The following is a 23,955-nucleotide window of genomic DNA, read 5'->3' as shown; positions in this document are numbered from 1 at the left end:
ATAACATTATAATTTTAGCGTTATTTATGTTGTTACTATTTTATAATAAATTATCTTATATTTTGGTTTTAATTTATAGAGCAAAGTATGCTGAGAAAAACTTCAAGATCAAAAAATAGCAAATTGCTTTCTTAGAAATCGTAAAATTATGACAAAACGCGAAACATTGGAAATTTTCTGTCGTCAATGACAGAAATTCCTTTTTAATAAATTTTATATTATAAATTAATTTTCTGTATGTCAAATATAATAATAAATAACACCTAAATGCAGAGAAGTGTATCCATTTATTCCTTTTTCTACAATAAATTTTCAAATTTTTCTTCTAATTCGATCACATAAACCTCCTATTCCCCCTTAAAATAAATTCACCAAGAAATAAATATTTGTGACGAGATATTCCATATTTTGAAATATGTCTCAAATTAAAATCTAATATCTCATAAATTTTTTAAAAATAAACGAAGTTATATGAGTCAATACTAGTTGTGTTAACTGCTGAAGCTTAATAATTCTTGCGAAATATATACAAAAATGAAATAAACGCTTCAATCTATCACTAAGCCATGTTCAGTGTTGAAAAATAAGTCATTTGTGTTTAAACGTTCGAGAATTAACGATCGTTATTTTTTACGTATGTAAAGTTCCAATCGTATCACTAACTTGTACAAAATTATGGATTGTTATTTGGTTCTGTTAACTAATTGCAGCTTATAGCGTTTTCTCTTGGCTCTATCGCCCACTAGTACAACACTCAGACAGTGTACCGTATTTCCTTGGCTGGTGGTAAGCGAACTCATTCGGTATTGTGTTTCCGTGGCTATAGTGTAGTGCAAATTTTATGCAATGGGATTTGGCTACACTGTCTCAAAGGGACAGTGTAGAACCAGTGTGATATTTAAAATTTGAAAATTGAAGTCAAGTGGGAATAGGGTTTTAGTGTAATAATGATGTAATGTACACCATGGTATGCACCACTCTAATGTAATGTAGCTGAGTGTAGCGCTAATATACGCAACTGGTGCGGTGCAAGGCTGCACCCAATGTCCTAAGAGAAAACACTATTAGTACCGTTTTAAGAATAATAGAATCCGTTTGAGGAAGTAGATAATAATTATCTTTTCGATGATGTAATTGCAATTGACTTATCTGCTTATTTAAAAAAAAAAAACATTGAGGACAACTACATTGTCCAATGATTGAACGCTTTATAGAATTGCATTAGTTTAATCTGAAGAAAGAATTGCTGTTAATCAGAACACGTCGGTGTACTTTTAACAATTTTTTATTCTTAACCCGAAATTTATATTAAATTTGTTTGAGTATAGTGTACCGATGATTAAATAATTTAATTGTTCCGTTATGAATCTGATCAGTATACTTTTTAACACTGAAAATGAGCGTGAGAGGTTGAAATGTCTGTTTCATTTTTGTATATATTCCACAAGAATCATTAAACTTCAACAATTAATGTAATAATTAACATTGACTCGTATAGCCCTTCTTTTATTTTTCATTGTTTTATTTAACTGTAATTGTATTTTATAATTTTTTTTCAATTTTGCTTTAACACTTTTATATATTGAATAACGAAAAAAATCAATAAAAAAATTCATTTAACTTTGTTTAAAAAAACAGGACTTGCTTTTAGATTCATCAACATTATATAACTGTCACGAAGTGACTTATAATAAGACAAGTTTGTTCCTATTCTCACAATATATACGCACGCACGCACGCACGTACGCACACAAGATATACATTATATTTATTTGTGAACATGTATACATGTATATTGAATATCTTAAAAAAATTTTTTAAAAGAGACAATAAACACGAAGCAAGTGAAAAGTTATACCTGAATGTAAGATCCAATGCGGAAAACAAGCTGTTACTGTCTTTCGTTTCAGCATCGATAACCAATTGTCGCAAGCTTTCGTAAATAACAGAATCGAAAAATGCAAGATCATGGAAGCGTATAGGCCTTCCTAGGATATATTTGATTACATGGCGATTCAAAAATAATGGACAAAGCTCATTTTGTAAGAGGCACAGTCCTATAAGTCTGAGAAAAATACAAGTAGATTTTGAGTTTGATTTTTACTAATAAGTATACATGTATTATATAGAAGAAAAGAATACACCATCACTGGGACATTTTAAACTCACCTGCCTACGTTCCTGAATGCATTCATTCGTTCATAGCTACCTCTGCCTTGCCTTGGCGTATAAAAGCCACGTTTACCAGGGGAATAAAAGATCGGAGCATTGTCTTCCGTATCATCTAGAATACTATTTTCCATTTTTTTCTTACTTGCCGCGCATCGTTCGGTTAAGCTGAATACATCGAGATCCAGCATTTCGCTGGTCAAATCTTGAGTATGAGTATGAATCAAGTCAAATGCTTCTTCGACTCTTTGTCGGAGAGCTTCTTCCGAAGCCAATAGCAGCAATAACTGAGATGATGACAGTTCCAACAACATACCAGTTATTTTTTCAGCCAACGCTGGTCGTATAGCGTGTACCTATAATTTAAGCAAGCAGTAATTACATATATAATACAAAAGAAACAATGTCAAAATAAATGAATTTATATTTTACTCTTCGTAAAATAAATGTAAATTTGACAAATGTCATACGAAACCTTGGGATACAATCTCTCGCCAAGTTGTTGCTGATTCGTAGTTAAGTGATCGTTATTTGGATGGTTTATTGGCAAAGGATGAGTGCTAGACGAGCTACCAGGTGTCGAACTATTATTTCCCTCGATCGTATTTGAAGGATGAAAGGAACGGGCGTCGAAGGATAAAGCGCGACGCGTCTCGCGACATTTTCCGGAAGAGCGCGTATTTTGAAATGAAACAATATTCATGTGACGAGAGTCAAGTGATGAGTCAGTGACTAATGTAATATACCTGTCGTCTAAGATCACGGTCACGATCTCTGCTTTTCAGCTTCTGCATAACATTGTATTGCGTATATTTCGATTCTATTTGTGCTGCTTCGAGATTCGGGAGTTTTTCATTTGCGAGCAATGCCTAAAAATAAATATAAATATAATTGTTTTCGCAATCAAACCAACCTGATTAATTCTATATTTTGACTTATTACGGACTTCGGCGATCGCTGTGTAAAAGCTTCGGGTAACGCCGGCTCCTTCGCCAGGTTCATCCTTGAAAAAGACTTTAACTCGACTTACTGCCAGAGGTGGAGTATTCGAAGAAGCTCTTCTATTATATATATTGTATTGCGCATTTAATTCTTTCATCGTCTGTACTAGCAACTGTGTTCTATCTCTTTCCACCTGTTGGTCAATTGCGTAATTCACTCATTTTTTGTACTTGAAGCTTATACATTTGTGGACAATTACAATATTATTCTTTAGATAAGTTGTATGTTACTTTTTGTTTTTATACGCTACCTTTATAGTAATATCTTTTTGTTGTGAATTTCTAAGTTTTTCCATATCTCTGCGAAATTTAGCCTCCTTTACGGGAAATCCTCCTAATTCAGATACCACGGATCCAGCTTCTAAACCTACATCTTCCATAAAGACTCGTCCAAATAAATCTAATGATAATCGCCATCGCCCTAGCAAAATATTATGAGAAATATTCGTTCCGATCGATGATACCGTTCTGGCAGATTCTACTGGACTTGTTTCAACAGTTTCATGAGCGGATATCTCGTGGCTAGTGGCAGCTGGGTCAACTTCCTCGGATACATTTTGGCTTTCAACGGTTGGAACAACTAATATCTCCGGCGCCCCAACTTTGTTCGTGTTTGATTCCTTCAGAGAATAAATCGCGGAGCGATAAATATTAAATATTGATACTCATTTGCTCAACATACATAGTATAGTATAGTATCGTGATGCTTACCGACATTGTTCCAGCTCTAACTATAACGCTTCTATTATTTTTGCACATATCTTTGCCTTTGATGCTTGTTGTTGCATCACCTTGATTTGTAGATACTATAATTGGTGCTCTATCAATGATTTGTTCCGTTACGAGAGATGAGTGCCCTTCGTTAGCATGAGTAGATAATTTTAATTTCTCCTGAAACACGAATTAATAATTCATGTAATTTCTTACCATATCGCTGGTAAAAAATTGCAGCAGCTCATGTAAGAAATGCTTTAATATTATTAAAATATATATTACCGCGTATTTGATAGAACTCGAATTTAGGTCTCCTACAGAAATAGAATTTCTTCTCGAGTCTATGTTAGAATTCGGTCCTTGCACAACTTGACTGAACGTTGGAGTTACCGTGCTATTTTGACTGTCCATACCACGCGCAGAGAGACCTAATCTCGTTGGCAAACCTTCCAAAGGATTCTGACTAGATCCACCTACATTAGAACAAGTTGGTTGTCTCGGAATACCAAATAGATCTTCACGTCTCGAGTGTGGCTGCAATAAATGTGGCTGATCAGCTAACGGCAACGCTTCACTCATTACGGTATCAAACGGATCTAGAGGCGGGCAACCAAGACATAAAGTAGAATCTGATCTCTGCAGGAAAGGATGTTTTCTCCCTTTAGGGGCCGAATTGCTGTGATTTCCAGACCCACAAATAGGTACTTGAAGTAAATCCGGATAATCTACAGAATCAGTTTCCATGGCAGTTGGTGCTGGCGAATTATATTCTTCACCTTCATCATTGTCGTTCTCATCCTAATAAAATTCAATGGAATTGCGTAGAGTACAATTTTCGTTACTTTCAATACTTGAAAAAGAACTTTGTTGCTAATCGTTGAATGTCGCATTATAAAAAAAAATCATGTTTATAGCATCAAGATAGAAATTCATATCAAATATTTACATATATCGATTTCAATTTCTACTTAAATATCGTGTTTACAAAAAAGTAAAGCGCACATTCGAAACTGATCAAATTCCACAAACCTGGTCATTCCAACTGGAATAACTGGACGATTCCTTCTGAGTCTCGCTTCTGGAAGCGAGTGGTTCTGAAAGAGAACGCATATAATACACGAGTGCATCAAATACATAAGCGACATGTCTTAAAGCAGAAACATCCAACACGGGCAAGCTATCTCTATGCTCGCTATTGTGGGCACGCATTAAAGACAGACAATATGATAAGAATTCACGTCTCGCCGAGTGCGCATCGCCACCTGAAAACATAGATTACGACATTCCTTTTTATAATTCTTAGGACTAAAAAACTATATAATAGGACTAAAGAATGATGTAAAAATTGGCCAAAATTCGCCTTAAAAAATATATAATGCAAACTATATATGTCTAAATATTATGCGATAGAATGTCATCGAATATATATTATCAAATATGCCCTGCAATTTCTTGGATTCAAAATTTAATTTTGATACATTCGATGATATATGTTTTCGATGACGTTTCATTCAATCTGGATGAAGCTTAAAAGAGGACAGGAGATTTACATAGTCAAAATCAAAAGAGAAATTTGCGGATTTATTTCAGGAAAAGAAATAAATAGATGTATTTCTCCATTTACACGTTAGTTATTACTATATTTAATGTAGAATAATTTATAATACAAAACTTATTAAAAATATATATAGAAGTTTTCTACAAATGGGTGTCATTAAAAATAGACCCAAAAATTTCAAATGCGTTTTGCATAACTTTTAAGGAAACAATCTGTTATTTTTTAGTCTAGTTTTCATCGGGACATTATTTTATACATTAAATCTAAAATAGACCATTAAAAAAAAGGTAATTATCAAAAAATGATAACAAAAACATAAAATTCCAATTTTCGCATAAAAATTGACATTATTGTTGTTATAGTTTTGTGAATAACATTTTTCTAATAATCTATTTTAAGTTAAAGAGTGGAGATATTTGAGCTCGTATTAAGCTAAATCTATAGTACAACATGTCTTGAGAAAAATTAAAGCAGAAAATAAACTGTTTCTTTGAAAAACTGAATCATGACAAAATTTGAAATTTTTCAGTCTGTCTTTAAAGACACACTTTTAGTAAATTTCTCATTATAAATTAATTTTTTCTACATCTCAAACATAGTAATAACTAATATTTAAACGGAGAATCATATTCCTATCCCTGAAATAAATTTGCAATTTTTATCTTCAATTTGACTTATATAAATCTCTTGTTCTACCAACAATAGAGTTACATATTTTAAAATACGTCAAAAGCATTATGATATTCAATAAAAAAATAAAAATAAAAATAAATAAAATTTTTAAGTATAATAAAAACTTAAATATAAACCTTCGCGTTCTCTGTTGCTCCTTGGAGGCTCGCCAACGCCTGCAAAACCAACGGTGAGTCGTGTTGAAGCTTGAGGAGTGGAGATATTTGAGCTCGTCGTAGCAATACCACCGCGAGGATTTCGATTTGTATTTCCTTGCAGAGTCAGTGAAAGAGCAGCTGTATTTAGTAGACCACTAAAATTACCGCCTGACAGAGATGGAGTGTTATTGAGAGGGTGTTCTGGGTGAGTCGGGTCTGCACTACGCGTCAGAGATACTCCAAATCTTAGTTGCGCTTCCGTAGCGTCCATCACCGTAAGCAACCAGTCCCATGTAGGCTTTAGATGCGCTTCTAAATACGACTGCGACAGAACAAAAATTTCGTCTTACGAATAACAATAGTTCAAACAAACAAATTAAGACAATAGGCATTTGTATACCTGCAAATTTAGAGCATCCTGAAAAGTAATTTCCATCAAACGTGGTAAGGCAGGCGCTAGATTCTTATAATCTTGCATCATGACCAATAAATCGGCGATCTGTCGAATGACAATTCCGAAGGCTCGTGCCAAGCAACTGGCGGTGGTCCCCATGGTTATGGGTTCCTGCGCGGTCGCGACAGCCGACGTGGCAGTGGTGCGTCTCAAAGATGCGGGGTCAATAAATACCAGATTGCTTCCGCCCGTCACTCGCAATCCCGCTGTACGCGTAGTCGATTCGCGATTACGTATTGCCCACTGCATGTACACGGGCGCGAGATTGTTACGATGCAAATGACCGGAGGTTCCACTAAAACAAAGAAGCAACGTTATAGTCTCCGAATATTTTAGATATATTTTAATACAATTTTGAAATAAATTAGAGCAACGCGAACAATATAATCTATATTGTAGATAATTAAATTAAGTAAAAGACAAGGATTCCAAAAACTGTATCCTTTTTTATAATTAAAGTTGTATGTGTGTGTTGTGTGTAAACAAGAAGAAGAGAACTTAAGATAATATAACGAAAGCTGACTGCAAGTATAGTAACGAGTACTATATCCTTCTGCTGTTAGTCTGTTTTCTTCTATTATCCTAATTTTTTAAAATAAAATAAAAACTTATAAGTCACACGAGAATATATGTAAATGTACGCAGATGTGTATGATATACTTGTTGTTAACCAATTGTTGACATTTCGCATTATAATTAAAAAATCAAAAATATAATTTTTTTAAAAAGCAGACTTTAAAAATAAAATTTTAAAAATTATCCTGACTACCAATAAATTCCATGGAAATTCCTGATTTTCAAAGATAAAAACAAAATTCTCTGAAATTGCAGATTTTTCAGATTTTTCTAATAAAAAAGCCTTTTTCCAATTAAATCCTATATCTAAAAAATAAGAAGCGAATATTTCCTTGTTCGATATTTTATCAGTCGTTCTTTTCTTTACATCAATGATATAATGGAGAAAAGATAAATATAAACAGAACTAAAATAATGGCACAAGAAAAGATTGAGAACAGTTTACCTCCTGCGCTCTAATTGTTCATCACCAATTTGAAATTCCTCGTTGTCTTGTTCATCTGTTTCCCCCGCTTCACTCTCATCGTCCTCCTGTTGACTCGATTCTCCTGACTCGTCCTCGGGAAACAGTAATATCGATCCCATTCCACCATCGGATCCCGCAGTCGCACCTGTTTGCACACTACGTTGCGCCGACGCTGCATCTTGATTACTATGATTATCATCCGAATCGGATTCAGTTTCCGCTTCAGCTAAGAGATCCAATTCCGTGTCTGATTCGCCGTCTCCCGCTTGTTCCTCACCAACACCACCGGCGTTCGAATCAACCTCACCGAGTGGCTGATTGGTAGCAGTTCCAGAAACCCCAGATTCCTCGTGTTCGCTCATATCACCATCCATATCCATAGGGACTTCTATTTGTCATGTATTTAATGCGGTCAAAAACATGTATTATTACGTGTACAAATTAGAAAAACTCCTTTCTCATACCTTCTCCACCTTCTGCTTCATCTACAGCAGAAACATCTCCTCTTGAGATAGTAATATTATTGTTTCCTTGTTGCGTCTGTAACGCTGCATCCAACGTCTGTGAACTGACACCACTGTGAGGTATCAGTGGTTCTATAGAAAATAGTTCCTCTGATCCATTAATCACTTCGATGGCAGAACTCGTTAACGTAAAGGGTGCGGTTGGACGTGCTACGCCCAATCTGACTGGTGCTATCAATGAATCTGCTGTCTCACATAATTCTTCGACAGCTAATTTGATTAACGCTTGGAAAACTTTTCGACACTTCATTAAAGGTTGCGAGGCCTGACTTGTGCTGGAAAAAATAAAAATCTCTCTTTCTCTCTCTCAATCTTAACCTTTGGCTGGCACTGTTCTCTAGAATTGTATAGCTGGCACAGTGGGGCGTTTGGTACCCCAACCATAAAATATTTAGTTGGCAGTATTCAACTAAATATTTATTAAAATTGACTATATTTTTTTCAGTGTAAGATCTAAAAATTTAACCTGATACTCTCAAGATATAACACATTAAGAGAAAAAAATAGTTTGAGAGGGCCTATTTCAAAAAAGATATTTATTTTGAGAAATAAAATGACGAATTTTGATTCAAAAAGTAGTAGTACTAATTTTTTTGCAATATACTTATTTATTTATAACATATAAATGAATTTTAATCAACTAAAAAATACATGAATAATGTTCGAAAAAATTAATACAATCATTTAAAACACAAAGTAATTATAGTAATTTATATGCCTGCGCATATTACTACAATATATCACTACAAAAGAAGAAACGGTGGTTATCGTATCGCGGTCTCTCTCTCTCTCTCTCTCTCTCTCTCTCTCTTTTACAGAATGAACACGAAATTAGTTTTTCTGTCACCTTTTCGAATACAAAATGCACACTTTTGTACATTAGCTGATGACGAAAAACAACGAAAACAAAATTCGGAAAAAGTACACTTAAATCCACAGCTGGCACAGTGGTATACCAGGAGTCCCACAACCACTTTGCTCGATTGCCACTGCTACACTGACGCATTTAGGCTTATTCTACCTACTCGAGAGGGAAAAGTAACTCTCAAACTATAAACAAATGGCACTACAAGTCCCATTTTCTAACAATAAGGGGTTTTAATTTAGAATTAAAATACGCTAGGACGTCTCAGATCCCGTAGTGCCAGCCAAAAGTTAATAAAGATATTATCATGATTCATTCAATTAACTCACGGATATATTGTTCAAAGAACAACGCTGATCACGTGAGCTTTATTTCACAATACTTTTCGTGTTAATTACCAAGGAAACAAAATTTTTCGAATTTTCGATTTTTTTTTATTGAGGAATAATATTATACAATTAACCAAAATTACGAAAGCGTTAATCCGAAAATATAATGAGATAATGAAGCACCCCGTATATAGCTAAACATATAAATACGTGCAATTTTTTTTACCTTCGCCTTTTTGTCGTGTTCGGTGCCATTTCTATAGTAAAGATGACAAATATGCGCGCAACGGATCTTACGAATCGACGTGCTACATTATTCGCTTCCTCTTGTCGTCCAGGCACAGTCTCATCTTGTAATTCTCTGATCAAAGTGGTAAGTAATGTATCGAGCATCTATAAATATTATATAAAATTTGTTAGTGTATAATCTACATAAAGAAAAAATTGTGTATATGCATTACTTGCATCCACCATACATATTTCACTTACTTCGGCGCTACATTTAACAAGTAAGGAATGCGTAAATTTATCTAGTAACGCGGTACCACTCTGTCGGCATAACTGCCCTTGATCACCAAATAATTGATCAGTACCATTCTCAGAAACGCCTGACATGATCATGCATTGAACAGCTGGCCAATCATTCAACAATCTTTCGAGTGCCTTTCGACTAAATCGAGGAGGTTCCAAATCATGATCTGGCATGTCCGACTCTGCGCCTAAACCTATAACAAAAATTATGCAATTTTATAATTATGTCAATTTATATAAATATAAATTAGCCTTATATCGATTATTATTGTTAATTGAATATATAAATGTAACAACATAAAAAGCTAAATCGGAAAAAAATTAGAAAAGTTATTTTATAAAAATAACTCGTTACTATTATTTGTTTTTAATTAAAACAATAACTTATTACTGTTACTTAAAAACTAATAAGTTATTACAATTTCCATTACTTTTCCACTAAATTTTAATAATCTTTTTTTTTTTTAGGGTGAACCACCAGTTGTCTATGTGCTAAATGCTAATTGACCAATTCAGCACGAAATCCATAATGGTTATAATTAATCGCAATGACCAAATATAACACTTTCTTTTTTAAAACTGGCACATTCCATACATATATGTTGTATAAGTAACAATAGAAGTAACAATTATATTTATTATCCAAACAATTAACTTTAAGAAAATGTAAAGTCGTTATTGAAGAGATAATTGTAATGAGTTACAAATAATGCGTTATTTCCCAACCCTGGTAAAATAAAATTTATTTATACTATAAAACAAGGATATATAACAAAATAAAAATTCTCTATGTAAAGTTTTGAATTTGCATAATTGAAATATAAAGACTGTAGAGTGTGTACCGTCTGAAGTAGGCGCTTTACGACTAGCTGAAGTTGATCGTTGTCTAGGTGCTGATCTAAATTGACGTTGTTCGACTAATTGTCTTCCAACTGTTTGTACCAGGAATAATAAGATACTTTCACCTCTATACAAAACATATATAAGATACATGTTATTGGAACAAAAATAAGTCTTCTTCTTACATACTTATGAATATTTATGCATAATTTGTATAATTTACCGTGAATTAATTTTTGTAGCGAGATCGGTGCTATTTACAAGACGACATAGCAAGTCATACCTCGCACCTTGATGACCAGCAATAAGAGCACGACACTTACATTTTTCCCAACAGTCACAGTATGCTGTAGGTGAGGTTCTTTTGAGCTTGCAATCATGACCTCTATGACAAACACGAGCGCATTCAGTGCAGCAACACAAAGATCCCGTTAAACCGCATGTTCTGCATTCGAAAATATCCTTAAAATAAAAATAATTAATTCAATAAAAAGATTTCAACATATAAATCTACATTCTTACACACATAAATACATATATTCAATACTTGATTAATATGCTCTGCTCCAGTCCAGGTAAAACTACATGTGTCATTACAACAGGTAACAAACAATGGAGATAGATCTGGACTGGCATCAGCTGGCAGTATCATAACTGAAGTATCTTTAGCATCTTTGCCAACTCTTTGTATAGTATCCAATAAAATAAGAGCTGCATGATACGCACGAACTGATACAGCAAGCATGAGTGGTGTTTGTCCTTGACCATCCCTTTTTACATGTAAAAAGATACAAAAATTAACGTAAAAGAAAATGTTAAAGAGGGTTAATGAATCAATAAATATATTTGTTCTTGCTTTTTAGAATTATATCCGAATTTTAATCATACTTTGCCGTTAGTAATTCTCTTAGATGCGGTATCAAAATATTATTTTCGCACATGTATTTCAATATATACAGTGCATTATGTCGTCTTTCAACGGAATCAATAATGTATGTATTATTAGATGTAGCTCCAACTCCTGAAATAATAATAAAAAGAACAATTATTTATATTACACGCGTATGCATAAAAGTAAAATCAAATCTAAGTTTAGAAACAGGACGGCTTATATGAATACATCATAACTAATAAATAAAAGAGAACCGCTTATAGTAAAGTTAGATGTTAGAATATATATAATACATCTATATTTTTTAAATCAAATCTCAAATATATAACTACACGCCGATTGAAATCAAATTGCCACTTTAAAAAATATAGCAAACACAAAGAGATGTTACTTACCAGATTTCATCATAGATATACTAGCAGCACCTATGCTTAATAGACTATCCTCTTCTCCTGATGTATTATCAAATGCTTCTGGTGGCCAACTTAATGTTGGAATTGGCTCTTCAATAGGTGCGGAAGTTCCATCTACTGTATTTGATACTAACTCACGTTCAATAACTGTAACAAAAAAAAAAAACAAATTAAATATAAAAATCAATCAAGAGCACATGATACAAGAGCGATTCAAATATGAATAAGTGCATATTTCATGTAAGTGCAAATCAACGTTACATACTTATATCAAGTGACAGGTGGAGATGTCTCATACACTTCTATACATTACATGTATGTAATGTACATATGATATAATAAGATAAGATGAAATATTATGCATAATGGCAATAGTACATTGGAAACAACCAATCAAATTGTGTAAGTAATAAATATATAGGGTATGTTATGAGATCGCCTCTCGTGAGCAGGTAGAACAGAGGAAACTGAGTCAAAAAATCCTTTACCGTTTTGTAATTTTCGCAAAACTTTAGGAGATATTAATTTCTAAATATCACTGAATAAGTATGTATCCACGCGGACTACCATCAAATATACATCCATTAGTCGCGATAAATTTTCGACGAGTGAAATTCTGGATCTATCGCCTTATAGCCTATCAATCAGCGTTCAGATTTTTCATTTTGTTTACATACGTTATAACTTTGAAACAAATAAAAGAGTATATACTACAATCTATACCTGATCAGATTGATTGGCTTTTTATTTCTTGTGCAACGGGAGGCGACAATTATATATTGCTTATTTCTGTACTATTCTTATCGCTGTTGTCTAGCATTGTTTCTAGCAGTTTAGTGTAACATATAAAAGTCTGTGCTTCCATTTCAGTGTAAATACGTCACTCGGTAAATGTCTACCAATGCTAATTGAATATATATTTACACAAAAAGAGTTTCATTCATATTTGAATTCTCGTACATTAAAACAAAATGTTATCTTTTTTAAAATATCTACAATCACATTATAAAATCATATGAATATTGTACTGAATACGTTACCTTGTTCAGTTTCTTTATTAGAAGTTGGTGAGCACATGTTGACACAAGCGTGAAGTATATTTCGATTTCCATCGCAGCGTTCCTTCAATATCATTTGAATTTGTAAATTTGCACTTGAATGTGTCAAGTTGTTCTCTACAAAATAGAAAAACAATACATCACGTATGCATATGTATTTTTGTGAAATTTTCTATACACAATGTAAAAAAAAACTTACTTATATGTTTTTATATGTATTTATTACACTTACTTAGATCTTGTTCCAAATTACAAAATACCTGCTTCACACTCTCATAATCACATCGCAATATACGCGGCATAAGCAAAAGATTGTCGAATGCTAATGCAATAACTGCAACCTGATTCTTTAAATTGGTCGAATTGGAACAACCATTGGGAATGGGAATAGTTGCTGCGCCAATACAATTTATGGGAGTTAGATCCAACCAATTTGGATCGCGTATAGCGTCAGCGCAATCTTTCGCGATTGGATAAATAGTATTATTACCGTCTCGTAAAATCATAGAACATTCAATATTCTAAAAATACAAAAAAAACATTGTCTTCAAAAACTTATATATATTTTATTTATAAATGCACTTAAAACATACTTCTCCTGCGCTTGTAAGATTGATATTTTGAGGTTGCAGTCCCAAAAATGATGAAATATCAGATGGAATATAACAATCTTGAACATATCTTCCTGTACTTAGATTATACACGACATAACTTAATTTATTTCCACTTTTTAATATAGCATGAACACCTGTAAATAAATATCCTTTATTGATTAATAATGATACATATTTTTCATTAATTAATAATTTACTTTTATCTTAAATAATAATCTATATTGAAAAGTGAAGACTGTTATATTCTTCAAAAGAAAATACCTTGTCCGTCTGTAGATATAGTTAATAAACTATCATTTGAACCCTCCACTATATTGACTCTTCTAGGTGTTCTTTGAAAACAGTCCGGAGCTCGTGGATTCAATGATGATTTAATTACCTATAAATACGTAAATTATACTTCAAATATTTAGTGAGATATTACACGTAATAAATATGCAATGATCATTACCTGCAGTTCATCTTTACGTAAAAGTCTACAATCCGCCAATAATTTCATTGGTTCTTCTGTTGTAAGATCTTTAAAATCTGAAGTATTAACATCTTTCTCTTTAATTTCCTTTTCCTTCTCTTTTGAATCTTTTGAGAAGAATTTTACTGCGACGTAGCAACCATCAACTTTTATAACTTTTCCTATTAATAAGTGACAATAAAATTTTTGTCTTACATAATATATATTCCTATTCTCCTTAGCTTGTTCCAACATATTTTATTAATAAGTACAAATAAATGAGATCATACCAATAGGTACAGTTTTGACATCTTCAACAAAAACAACATCTTTTAATTGCCAATCCTCTTCGTCCTTTCTATCAGGTTCTCCTTCACTTCGCGGTGCCATACGTTTTTGCCGTTCTAAAATTACATTTCGTAAAGATTTTTATTACTAAATATATCAAACTAAATACTTTATTATAGCTTTTTCTTGTAATTTAAATAACTAATATATGTATTACTATGACTTGTTGTAATGCTGCCAGTATCACTACAAGTACTCGAAGCTGGAGATGGTGGAGGAGGCATATCAAGTCTATCAGCCGTTTCTTTGTGATTCGGTTTGTTTACAACTCCTGTGCTTCCATTTCCATTAGACTCGCGTTTATCAGCGTTTGCGTTAGATACGTGTGTACCAGCAGGTAATATTTTGAATCTGCAAGTAGCATCCACATTCCATGCTGCTGATAGCAATTGTCCTACTTTTGGTACACCGTTAGCTATCGTGAATCCTTAAAAATAAATTATATACATTCAAAGTTGAGCAATTGTTTCAGATTATATTTTATGTTTAAATCAGCTTATAAGATATACAAGATCCTAATGTCTTACCAATAGCTCCCGGCTGATAAACTGGACTATTTTTCATGCACACGTGCGTTCCATAACTGATATCACTTGACAATACCGTAGATGGTCTATGCTTACGTGATTTAGCTTTATATTTTTCCCACAATTTCTTACGTTGTGCAAACGGTAAAACACCCCTAAAAGATATAGATATTAACAAATCTTAATGTGTATGTTTTATAATATATATAAATTAAACTTAAAACAGTTCATACCACCAATATAATGTTCCACTTTCGAGTCTTGCAACAGTGTATAAAGCACAAGTATGAAGTGATACAATTCTGTCCAATGTAAATTCAGTAAAAGCTTGCGCTGGATGTTCAAGGCGGGAAGCAACATGTCCTAAAAGTTCATCGAGCCAAGTCGCTACCTTTCCACTTTCTGTGCTAACAGAACATCGAATTGCCGTAGCAGATATATTAATTATCTTTTCTGTTATCAATGCCAAAGGAATAGTTTTTGGATGATGTACATTCGGATTCTGTAAAAATTTCAAAAAATGAAGCACATCCCAAAAATATATATATATAATATACATAATTACAATGCTACATTTGCATCAGTACTTCTGTATTTTTATATGGTTCCGATTCTGTCCATTTCCATTGGTATAACTGTCCTGATACGGAAACTGCAATTAGTTCACTGTAAAGTGATGCGATTTGTACAAAGCGGGGTACTGGATCGCAACTTCGATCGTGCCACCATTCTAATTCTTCGGCTATCCATAGTGGACTCTGCGAAGCCAATTCCTTTTTTTTGTTATCTGGAATATTAAAATAAAAAAATTGAAAACTGCAATCTTCTATTCAATAAAGTATGTTTAATTTCTTCTATAAAATACCTGAATCTTTTTCCCATGAATCTTTAAGAGCAGTTTCCAGCCAACGTCGCGGTCCATAATATTGACGATCTCGCCACCTGCTAAAACTATCACGATCTCGATCTCTTTCATGAGATGAACGCTCGTTTTCTCTGTCGTTACCTAAGCGACGCGAAGAACTTCCACGACTAAAAATAAAATATTTTCTTAAAAATACACACACACATTGATTATATATATTTTATATGAAGAATAATATATATACGTTTTTTAAAACTTTGCAGACTTTTAAGTCACTAAACTCAATAAATTTACTTAAACAGATCAATTTTTTAGAGTAAATAATTTTTAGAGTAAACAATTTTCTATTTTGATAATTTTGAGATTATCTACCCGTATCATTTCCATATATTTGACATCTTTACATCATCAAATTTGATATTTAAAAAATTTTTAATTATTTTAAACTACTTGATAGTTTACTCTATAATTTCGTTTATAAGTTTGCTAAATGATTTATCAAAACTGCATAAACTTTTAAAATATCTTTATAAAAAAATCTAGAGAATGTTCTTAATTATTGTTCTACGTTTGTTCAGCTCCATAAACCAAATAATTAATATTTTCTTACCGAAATATTACAATATTAGAATAAGCTAATATTGTCATTATTTATTTCCACATCATGTGATATATAAATACGAATAAATAACGTATGTTAAAATTAAAATAAAAAATATTTATTGAAGAAAATGTTTGATTTGCAAACCAACATTGATTAAGTATTTTTTATACAACTTAGCAAGCACTACAAACTGGCAAAGTTTAAAACTATCTCTTTGAAATATATCTGCTTGTCTATCTGTCTCTCTTTCTCTTTTTCTGTGTATAATCATTATATGTATATATATCACAGAGTGTTAACTACAGTAAATGTATATATTTACTGAGTTAACACTTTGACAATTATAACATATGTAAAAAATTAATTACTGCCTTATTCCAGTGTATCCAAATACATCTTCAGAAAACATAGAATCAGCATCAATTATAACTGAATGCTCATTACTAAAGCCACCATCTAATAAAGAAATAAGATCTTCTGGAACATAACTATCTGCTGCATCTTCTGCATCATCACCCTCTTCGTCTTCTCGTGACAAAAGATTGTTTACTGCTAAATTTACATCTAGATTTGTACGCTGCAAATATTAATAGAATTATTTTATTAAGTTACGTAATTCTTTGTTATTTTACATTCTTTTTATTTACAACATTGATATTAAACCTGTAATTCTCTGATAATAAGATTGCGACTTTTTCCTTGCAATACAACTTGTGCCTGAGATATTAGATCTTCTGGTACAAATGGTGCTGGTACAGAAGCGATAGGACGAGAATTGCTACCACTTCCTCCACCCATAATAACTCCAGGTGGTCCTATACGACCACCACTTCCGCTCCCTCCACTGTTGTTACCTCCACGTATTGCGGAACTATTACGCATGATCCGTGCACGTGAACGTGACATCCCTGTTCTATTACCACTACTGCTATTTCCATTTCCATTTGGTGCAGAATTAGAGTTTCCAATATGACTTTTACTTGTACTACAATAAAACAGACATTTTCTGATTATTGCATAAACTGTCCTCTCATAACGTGACCCTAACATGGTCAATAATACTGTCAGTATTAACAAATACTATCAATATTATTGATTATATATAATTAATATTAATGGATTGATGTGAAATATTGACAATGATCTGGATTTTGATTCTCGAACATTAATATCGCTTTATTAAGAGCCATATCATGTCACAGTGAAAAATATAATGTATATAAAAGTAAAGTAAAATATATTGTTAATAATACTGATCATGTAAAGTTATAAAAATATTAAAAATATTGATGCATACTGTCAGTATGCATCAATATTTTTAATATTTTTATAGGGCAAGTTTTTTTAAGTTATCGATTGATTAATCGCTTATTCGTTATACTAAATGCAACTTTTATGTAGAAAAAAATTATATTTGTGCACAATATGATCAATCGATAAATTAGGAAACTCATCCTATTACTGATCAATATTACCGATCAGTATTACCGACCGTATAGAGTCACATATATATTTGCTCCATTTTCACTCACTTTCTGTTAGGTTCATTTTTACTCAAATCCAATCTATCTGGTAGCACTGTAAATGAAACTCTAGCTATTCTACAGTCATCCGTAAGAAAAGCAATATGGCTTGGTCCAACTACAATACGCTTTATTGATGCTTTTAAAGAATTAAAAGCTAATGGTGTTACGAATCCATATCTATTTATTTTATCCGCTATTTCCCTCAATCTAAAACAATATACAACCATAAAATACAATATTACTATATAGATGTACAAAATAGATTAAATATATAAAATAGACAATTATCTTTTTGAAATTAATGAATATAAAATAAAAATATTTCTTTCCATTGCTATTGCAAGATAATTTTTTCATTATAGTGGTAACATATTTAAATATATTACAAGTTTGATAACAAGTTTCAACAATGCATTATTTATTTGTTCAGTTATATATGATTGTACACCAATTAGAGAAATTTAGGATTAAATCTCTTAACAAATATATCTTGCATTCTTTGCAATTACAAGACTTGAAGCGTATATGTAAAAAACAGGATTAATGATCAGATATCACATTTTTATAAATTGCCATTAAAATATGGCGAGGATAATGTCAACGGAAACGTACATTTGTTACGCTGATACACGCGAAATAAGAAGAGAAATGGGAATAATGCATACGTAACATGTCATGACATGTCGTGATAGTTGCAACAATAATGGACCACTTTGAAATAAGAAAAAAATAGTATTTTTTCTCAGGTATGATACACAAATTAGAATGCAGTAATGTGTGAGAAACCGATAGCAGATGAAATTTCTTGCCTATCATTGAGTTGGTCATCAGTTCCTGGCAAAGGATGCACGACAAGATGAATCGAAGTCATAATGACTTCAAACTCATGTGTTCGACGTCAGATCGTTCTTTCACTGTACATAAAATTTTACTGAACGACGAAACAATAATTCAGCCATGTTTTTAGTAAAACATCCAGTTACATACCTCAGGCAAACATGGCGTGGTGTTCTCCGCGTTCATAAACGCATCGCTCACATACCTTCTTCTTTCTTTTTTTGGTCTAAGGCCGATTTTATCAACGTCAATGAGTGCATCTAGAAGCACGACCGCTTACTGAGCGCTCAGTAAGCTCTTGCATCTGATTGGCATATTCCGTTAGAACTAAAAATATAAACCAAACAGGTATAAAAGCGCTCAGTGAGCGATCGTGCTTCTGGATGCACTTAATTATTTAATCGGCGTTTAACTGACCAATCGCATTTACCATTTGATGGGTCAATTCTAGTAAACAGGTAATTCTGATAACTCTGATAATTCTGCGAGATTTCCAACAAGAGACACAAATTGGACGAATTCAAGACGGCAAAGTGGCTAGGCATGCTTACCGAGTGATTGAATATGATTAGTTAGATCTATAAGTAACAACCAATTATGCTCATTTGCTCGGCAAGCAGACTAGCCGCTTTGCCAATTTCAACAAGCTCATTGGCTGCGTTCAACGGACTCAACACTTGAGAGAGCGCTCTCTGCTATTGATGTAATCTAAATCTCTGCTAATTGGATGATCTAAAAAAATACACCAATAGCAGCGAGCGCTCACTCAATTGTTAAGTCCGCTAAACACAGTCATTGGGTGCATTGGGTCTTTTATCACTTAAATTTTATGCCTCCTTTTACAAGAGAGTCGCAAGTCGTAAGCCGTAAGAAATTGGCTAGTCACAGTTAAGTATAAGAAGAATAATCGATGATTGATTAATTCCTTACAGCTTACTGCTTACAACTCTATTGTAGAACAGGCCTTAACAGGCACACGAATTTCCATAAGCGCCGTCCGTCTTTAATAGTATCTCATCGGTGTTCTTAATGGTGTCGCTACGATTTGACAACCAGTGTGAAGTTTGCATTTACTGGCGGTCCATACTTATATAGTCAAAGAGTTTCCCTCTGTTTATACTGTGTCTATGGCTATCTATTATGGTGTATTATGGTAGTGTTGTGCACGTTTTGTTTCTCTGTGTTATATTGGAGCAAATAATTCGCGCTGTGTCAATTTCTTATTGCAGAAAAATATGAAGCTTCTTACGCACAATATGTTAACATCTAGAGCTATGAAAGGGGTGACAGTTGGCTATCCTCTGAAAATAGTCGTAAGCTATTTTCTCCTGTTCATTAAAATACACACACAAATTACAATTAATATCTAAAATGTGTAGAAACTTTGAATAATTGAAATATCCAATTATTTACATTATGAAAATTATTTGATATACTAAACAATATTTTGATGTGGTCAAAATTTTGTTATACGTTATATTTTATTAACATTATTTAACTCTCATTGTTAAATTGCTTATTGCATACAGAAAACTCGAATAAAATAATAATCAATTAGACAATACTGTGCAAAAATATAAAAACATCAAAACTTAATTAAACGTTTCAATTTTACTTAATAAACTTGAATCTAATTTTGTAATAATAAAAATTTATTTAAAAAATATATTTTTTGAGTTGATAACCAAGAAAAAAGATTTAAAATATTCTAAAACTATGTTAATTTTTTTACTATGTAGAGTTTGTGTGTGTGTGTGTGTGTGCGTGCGTGCGTGCGTGCGTGCGCGTACGTGTATGTACAGCACACAATGTACTTTAGTAATAAACAGATACTTGAATAACATAATTAATAATAATATTTTTGTTTTGAAATATAGTTGTTTAAAGTTCTCTTTAAGAGTGTTGTTGAGATTCAATACTATATTTTTTACAGAGATTCAATACTATATTTTTTTTTAAATTTATATTACTTTCAAGATTATGCTTGTCTGAAAAACCAAAAAATATACAATTTTGTTTTAAAGATTCCTCATTTCATTATCATATACTTATTAAAAATATTCGTAAAATTTTGCAGGCTCGAGACATCAGAGTATCTGAAGTAGATTTTAATCCAGAATATATCGCTAGGATAATTCCAAAATTGGATTGGACAGTACTATGGAAAGCTGCTGAGAGCGTAAGGTCACCTTCTCATATAAACATGTATACATGATTAAAGAAGTAATTCGTTGTTTGTAACAAAGTTACAGTTCAAGTCTTTTTCAGTAACTGTAGTTTTTTTCAGTAACTTAAGTTACATTTTTTTAATAAACTAGCAACTAATAATACTTTAATAATTATTTTGGATATTAAAAGATTTATTCATATTGTATGATCCAACTTGTCCCATCAATGTTTCTACAAATAATAAAATATAAATATAAATATTGTATATAACAAAATATTTTTAAGCGTTCTATATGAAATTTTGTCACTACGATTCAAGATACAAAGATACGTAAGATTCTATGAAATCTTACTTATCTTGTATCATAATACAAAATATATTAGTATAAATAATTATTATAAATAAAAAATAAGATTATGAAAATGTTTATGTACATTGCAATATAAGGTATATTAAGATATACTTTTTGTCAAGATAATCTGTTTTAAAATTGCTAATGCAATTTCATATATATGTATTATATAATTTCAAGAAAAACATTTTTGCTATATATTGGGTATACAAATAAGTTTCCATCGTTTTCTAATAGATGCCGTCACCAATACTGCGTGCATATAATTAAAAATAGTAACATATCTAAGTATTAGATACCTAAGTAAGCTTTAAGATTTAATATATAACATTAGAGTGTAGTATAAACGACAAATTTTCTCATTGTGTCGAAAATGTCAAATTTTGTGCCAACAAAACAACATTTGCGGCAAGTTTTGCTGCATTATTTTATTTTAAAGAAAACTACTGCTGAAAGTCGCCGTTTGCTTGTAGAAGCTTATGGTAAACATGCTCTAGCTGAAAATGAAAGAAAGTACTTGTAGAAAGTTCAGAAAATTTAAAAGTAACGATTTTGGAAGACATGGAAGACAAAAAACGTAAAGATGCATCAAAAAAATTTGAAGATGCAGAATTGAAAACATTACTGGATGAATTCGTGCCAAACAAAAACATTTAGTAATGGCATTAAATGTTACTCAACAATGTATTTCCCCGTCTACATGCAATGGGAATGGTTTAAAAGCAAGAAAATTGGGTCCCATGTGAATTGACTTGATGACTGGATTACTTCAAAACAAATCGTACTTCTTCTATCGCCTACTTATTACCTGAAAAGTAGAAGATTACAGCTTTTGATGGCAAATATTTTGAATAAAATAGTCTTATTTTTCTATAAAAACGATTGCAATTTATTTAAAGAGATCTAGAAAATGATGGAAACTTATTTGTATACCCAATAATTACTTTTCCTATTCTTTGCTATATAATTGTTTCTTATTTTTTTTAAATAAAATTATATAACATGTAAACGTAAATAAGTTTTTTCTTGATAATCCTAATGGTATCGATGTTAAGAAAGATCCTGAATTAGCCTATATTCGCATTTGCACATACCATTTGTATTAGCCTAGAATTTTTCACTGCTTTTTACCAATGAGAATGTTTTATATTAAATTTATCAATTAGCGATGTGTGCAAGATATGCGCAATTGGCGTCTTTCCTGATGTTATCTGTACTGCTCTGTTATGAAAACAGAAAAGTAATAAAGTTATTTTTTTTAATAACACTGTAACTATAACGAGTTATTTTTCAAAGTCAATAACTTGTAATTATTTTTTGAGAGAAAGAACTATGACTGTAACTAATTACTTTTACAAAATGACTTTCCCAACTCTATGTACATGTCCTCGTGCACGCAGTGTTTCATAACACGTAGACGTAACTTCAGAAATTAATTTAGGATACAAAAGTAACATAAAAGGTTCATATAAACATTTATTCTATTTGATCTTGTTTCTGAGTAAAGCCTGCAACATACAATGGCTTTTTTTCTACAGGATTGCTAGCTAAATTTGTTGTCGTGTTGGCAGCGGTGCTGGCTAGTCGAACAGCAGTAATTTGTTTGACAAAAGACTTTTGACAGAAGTATTCGAATAAGTAAATATGAAGTAGATTGTTGCTACTACGGCACATCGTAAATATATAATTGCATTGTTTTTAATTATTGGATTTCACAATGATCCAGCACAAAATTATACAAGAAAAATAGTATCTGACCTGTCACAAAAATTCAACAAATTCAGCCAGCAGCGTAACTAGCAGGCTACATAATTTCCAGCAGCAATCAACAAAATTGTCAGCACAATAGTATGCAAGCAATCGTATATCACAGGCTTAATTCGGAAACAGGGTCAGATAGAACAAATGCTTGTACAAATTTTTTGTGTCCTGCATTCATTCCTGAAATATTATTTATTATGAAACACCTTATATAATATACAATATTATTTTACAATATAATCTACTGAAATACTGTAAAAAGTATTTTATAATATATTAACGAGTATTTTATTACAGATAGGACATGTAGGTGAATTACCTCAGATTCTAATAGAAGACTTCGAGACAAATGAAGATTTTCTGAAAAAGGCTCATCATATTCTGTTGGAAATCGAAGTTATAAACGGAGAATTATTGTGTCCTGAATCTGGCAGAAAATTTCCTATTAACGATGGCATTCCAAACATGCTTTTAAACGAAGATGAAATTTAAATAACAGAACCAAATATTTTAAGAATATTATTATTGCCATTGTATCTCTAGTTATAGTTACATCATTATCCCTTTAATTACTTAATATTATACACACACATTCACACACACATATTTCTGTATCATAGATCTTGTCATTAGTTTTATTTTTTTATATTGATACAGTTAATATTTTAATAAAGATGTAA

General features: G+C 32.0%; 2 protein-coding genes and 1 long non-coding RNA gene across 3 annotated transcripts in view; 1 reads left to right on the top strand and 2 right to left on the bottom strand.

The window, feature by feature from the left end:
• Positions 1 to 19,191, bottom strand: part of LOC108752298 (E3 ubiquitin-protein ligase UBR5) — a 21,342-nt gene extending 2,151 nt beyond the window's left edge. The window contains exons 1-35 of the mRNA XM_018493031.1: positions 18,965 to 19,191; positions 18,162 to 18,362; positions 17,293 to 17,614; positions 16,998 to 17,206; positions 16,026 to 16,192; positions 15,748 to 15,947; positions 15,394 to 15,662; positions 15,161 to 15,315; positions 14,791 to 15,060; positions 14,576 to 14,689; positions 14,286 to 14,467; positions 14,096 to 14,213; positions 13,814 to 13,968; positions 13,453 to 13,741; positions 13,203 to 13,337; positions 12,145 to 12,309; positions 11,746 to 11,878; positions 11,405 to 11,627; positions 11,081 to 11,319; positions 10,860 to 10,984; positions 9,976 to 10,211; positions 9,713 to 9,879; positions 8,233 to 8,567; positions 7,748 to 8,156; positions 6,673 to 7,021; positions 6,252 to 6,594; positions 4,914 to 5,146; positions 4,167 to 4,682; positions 3,882 to 4,061; positions 3,422 to 3,790; positions 3,116 to 3,304; positions 2,916 to 3,038; positions 2,645 to 2,851; positions 2,170 to 2,525; positions 1,859 to 2,065 (exon numbers count right to left, since the gene is read on the bottom strand). Of these exons, the coding sequence (XP_018348533.1) occupies positions 1,859 to 2,065; positions 2,170 to 2,525; positions 2,645 to 2,851; positions 2,916 to 3,038; positions 3,116 to 3,304; positions 3,422 to 3,790; positions 3,882 to 4,061; positions 4,167 to 4,682; positions 4,914 to 5,146; positions 6,252 to 6,594; positions 6,673 to 7,021; positions 7,748 to 8,156; positions 8,233 to 8,567; positions 9,713 to 9,879; positions 9,976 to 10,211; positions 10,860 to 10,984; positions 11,081 to 11,319; positions 11,405 to 11,627; positions 11,746 to 11,878; positions 12,145 to 12,309; positions 13,203 to 13,337; positions 13,453 to 13,741; positions 13,814 to 13,968; positions 14,096 to 14,213; positions 14,286 to 14,467; positions 14,576 to 14,689; positions 14,791 to 15,060; positions 15,161 to 15,315; positions 15,394 to 15,662; positions 15,748 to 15,947; positions 16,026 to 16,192; positions 16,998 to 17,206; positions 17,293 to 17,614; positions 18,162 to 18,362; positions 18,965 to 19,026 (7,952 nt within the window). The 5' untranslated portion in view covers positions 19,027 to 19,191. The remainder of the gene's footprint in view (positions 1 to 1,858; positions 2,066 to 2,169; positions 2,526 to 2,644; positions 2,852 to 2,915; positions 3,039 to 3,115; positions 3,305 to 3,421; positions 3,791 to 3,881; positions 4,062 to 4,166; positions 4,683 to 4,913; positions 5,147 to 6,251; positions 6,595 to 6,672; positions 7,022 to 7,747; positions 8,157 to 8,232; positions 8,568 to 9,712; positions 9,880 to 9,975; positions 10,212 to 10,859; positions 10,985 to 11,080; positions 11,320 to 11,404; positions 11,628 to 11,745; positions 11,879 to 12,144; positions 12,310 to 13,202; positions 13,338 to 13,452; positions 13,742 to 13,813; positions 13,969 to 14,095; positions 14,214 to 14,285; positions 14,468 to 14,575; positions 14,690 to 14,790; positions 15,061 to 15,160; positions 15,316 to 15,393; positions 15,663 to 15,747; positions 15,948 to 16,025; positions 16,193 to 16,997; positions 17,207 to 17,292; positions 17,615 to 18,161; positions 18,363 to 18,964) is intronic.
• Positions 19,192 to 20,010: 819 nt separating this feature from the next.
• On the top strand, positions 20,011 to 23,955 carry LOC108752299 (multifunctional methyltransferase subunit TRM112-like protein). The gene is made up of 3 exons (XM_018493032.1): positions 20,011 to 20,305; positions 21,070 to 21,171; positions 23,573 to 23,955. Exons 1-3 carry the CDS (start codon positions 20,228 to 20,230, stop codon positions 23,765 to 23,767), a joined length of 375 nt encoding a protein of 124 aa, XP_018348534.1. The 5' UTR covers positions 20,011 to 20,227; the 3' UTR covers positions 23,768 to 23,955.
• On the bottom strand, positions 21,732 to 23,362 carry LOC108752300. Its single transcript, XR_001939553.1, has 4 exons — positions 22,865 to 23,362; positions 22,609 to 22,735; positions 22,196 to 22,322; positions 21,732 to 22,011 (listed from the first exon to the last, which is right to left on the bottom strand). It is a non-coding gene; the product is annotated as an uncharacterized LOC108752300 (long non-coding RNA).

The sequence above is a fragment of the Trachymyrmex septentrionalis genome, unplaced genomic scaffold (assembly GCF_001594115.1).
Source record: "Trachymyrmex septentrionalis isolate Tsep2-gDNA-1 unplaced genomic scaffold, Tsep1.0 scaffold6, whole genome shotgun sequence".
Classification (NCBI taxonomy): Eukaryota; Metazoa; Arthropoda; class Insecta; order Hymenoptera; family Formicidae; genus Trachymyrmex; species Trachymyrmex septentrionalis.
This window is presented reverse-complemented; position numbering and strand designations above follow the sequence as displayed.